Genomic DNA, 2,900 nt, shown 5'->3' on the forward strand with positions numbered 1-2,900 from the left:
TTGTAGGAATTAGGATATTTTGGGAATTGTTTAATGGCCAATATTTTAGGGTCCCAAATAATAAAAATTCTTGGGCATTATGTCAATGGTCTGTGACACATTCTGTAACATTTCTACAACCAGGAGACTAAAATTTACTACACGGGAAATCGGGTCAGACTGAACTTCTTTGAAATAGTGAATTGTTCCTTTTCTTCCAAAAAGTAGTAGAACATTTTGCTGTTTTTCCTTAGATGTAATTGGAACATCTTGCTCTTCTTCTTTGGCTAAAACTTTGGCATTTTGCTCTTCTTATTCATGTGAAGTTGGCACATTCTGCACTTCGTTCCTATCTGTTGTGCTGAATGTCAAGAACTCCAAAAATTAGCAAGCCTAATAAACAAATAAAACGGATCAAGGAGAGTAGTAGCAGGTACTTATTCTCTTTCCTGATTTTCTTCCTTTTTCTCCAAGGGGGTGGGCCACTATCAATACTACCACCATGACCTCTTTCCAGGCAGAAGGGAGGGTCCCACTCATAGCTGCAATGGCAGTGCTGTCTGTTGTTGCAGACTCCTTTCAGATTGCAGGTCTCAGGTGAACAACTAGTTACCAGAAGTGACCTATGGACACACTTCCTTTGGATGCAGACATGTTCTTCCCCACACTCTGTCCCATCTTTCACATCACCAATGTCAGGTATGGTCATCCCGAAGTGGTAGTCGGTACCCCAGCAGGTGGCGCCATTGAACTGAGTCCAATGCACAGTAGAATGATTTCTCAGAAGGGGAAGCTCTGTCACATTGTCACACTGAATCCTCCCGCACAAGGTATCTGAGATGTTACATTTTACATATGTAGCGTTCATCAAACCACAGTTCCCAAAACGGTCACCTTGAGTGTTAATTTCTGTGTAACAACTCTGATTTGCACTCTTGGCCTCTTTGCCAAAAATGTTCGTACACTGCTCTTCACGGTTATTGCATCTCTTTTCATAGCAGTAGCCACCGCCCTTGCATGGCATCCCATTCTGCACATACACATCCTCTGGACAATGGTGGGATGTCCCATTGCACCACTCTGGGAGATCACAGTCATTTTCCTTTTTTCTACAAAATTTTCCTCTTCGAACGATCTGGCAGTGTCTGCAACAGAGCCCAGAAGCACAAGTAGCTCCAGGGCTGAGAGTGCAGTTGGACTCACAGCAGGGATCTTTCATACACAAATGTAAAGCGCCACAGTCACACTCTTCTCCTTCTTCAACCACACTGTTCCCACACCATGCAAGTGTGAAGACGTTCTCTGTATTTGATGAAATATACATACAATTTTTCATAGCAAGGGTGTCCATGAAGCTAGCATAGCTGCAGTTGCTGAATGCAGTTCCACTTGATTTTCCTGGAACCATGATGCAGTTTGTATGTCCACATGTACAAGGTGGTACATCATGATGCATACCAAAATTATGACCAATCTCATGTGCCACAGTGTATGCAAAAGAATGTAAAGTATCATCCATTAACGTTTCCACTCCACAATTAAATTCATAGTCACATACTGTTCCCACATTGGCCAGGCCAAAAACCATACCGTAGTCACGCTTTACAAAGAGATGTGCAACATCATGAGGAATGCGCTTATTAAAGCTAGTTTGCTTCCAATTGCAAAATCCGCCTAGACCACCACCTATGTTATCTAATGAAGTCGGGTTTCTTTCAGTCCAGACTTCAATTCCCATGAAAACCACATCAACATCCAGTGAATTCAAAAAGTTATCTACTGCATTGACTACAAGTAATACTTCATACTGCACAGCTGTGGTGTTACGTTTGTGATGAAGATAGAGATTGTTTTCCACCACCACAGCCAGTTCAAGAAGCCGCCTGTGGGTCCACCAACCTTTATACTCACTCTGCATCAAAGTGAAATTAGCACTCTCCTGAAAGTTCAGCTGTCTTGCTATTTCTTCATCTGTTACTCCACATCTCATGGGTGGCAATTGTGTTTCCTCACTGTCCACTTTATATATGAAATGTTCAAATGTGGTAGAAAGTGTATCAGGCTCTATTTCATAAACAATGTCATTTGTCTGTATTATTCCTTGCAAGCCCCCCAAACAGGTACCGAGGGAAACCAGGGATTCTGGGTCCCCCTCCACATAACCATGGTAGTAGCAGTCATTCTGGATAAAAGGCTGGTCCTCAAGAAGAATGCCCTGGTCTGAGTAGGTAAATACTCGGAAGTGTCTGGACAGAAAATGCCTGTTGACCTTCATGTGTATGACCTGATTCCGCCCCCCAAAATGCATTTTGTAAGAGATCCAGTCTCCAGGCTTCATGCCAGTGTCAGTGCCTGTTACCTTCAAGGGAATCACCACTTCTGGGGGACCATGGCGTTGGGCGTGCACAATCAAGAACCATCCATATGGGGACAGAATCACCCCCAGCCAGAGTGGCAGCAGAATGTTCCTCACACACACCAGGGCCTCTCTCACAGCCATTGTGGAGCCACCATACACAGTCATTGGTGAGAGCAAAATAGGACAGGCAGGAAGCATCACTGTTCCCTCTGAGCTGGGTATTCTGCATTGACTTTGAATCTGTTCTCTGGCAGGCTCATGTTATCAGAGGAGCACACTGGAAGAGAAAACAAAAAGAAGAGCAGAGACTGTGTTGGCGGTTATGGGAAGGCCAAGGTGGTGGAGGAAAAGACAAGAGTTAAAATGGATTAGTGTTTGGCTCAAGACATGACTCAGAATACTGCATTCAGTTGCCGTTAAAAAATTTTAAGGCACCCTCGCCCATGTGGCAAAGTTGGTTGAGACTTGTCCCATTCACCAAGAGGTCACTGGTTTGAATCCTGGTCAAGAAACATGTCAAGGTTGAGGGTTTAATCTCTACTAGGGGCCATACAGGAGGCAG

The 2,900-nt window shown here is 44.0% G+C and overlaps 1 protein-coding gene across 1 annotated transcript; it reads right to left on the reverse strand.

Annotated features, from left to right (window-relative positions):
- Positions 1-328: 328 nt before the first annotated feature.
- On the reverse strand, positions 329-2,503 carry LOC102765823 (disintegrin and metalloproteinase domain-containing protein 25). The gene has a single exon (XM_006770741.1). The coding sequence runs from the start codon at positions 2,501-2,503 to the stop codon at positions 329-331; it is 2,175 nt and encodes a 724-aa protein (XP_006770804.1).
- Between the last annotated feature and the right edge of the window lie 397 nt (positions 2,504-2,900).

This window comes from Myotis davidii, unplaced genomic scaffold (genome assembly GCF_000327345.1).
Source record: "Myotis davidii unplaced genomic scaffold, ASM32734v1 scaffold404, whole genome shotgun sequence".
NCBI lineage: Eukaryota > Metazoa > Chordata > Mammalia > Chiroptera > Vespertilionidae > Myotis > Myotis davidii.

Excerpts from the sequence above, each read along its gene's own strand:
- LOC102765823 (XM_006770741.1), bottom strand. The coding sequence starts at position 2,503 with ATGACTGTGTATGGTGGCTCCACAATGGCTGTGAGAGAGGCCCTGGTG.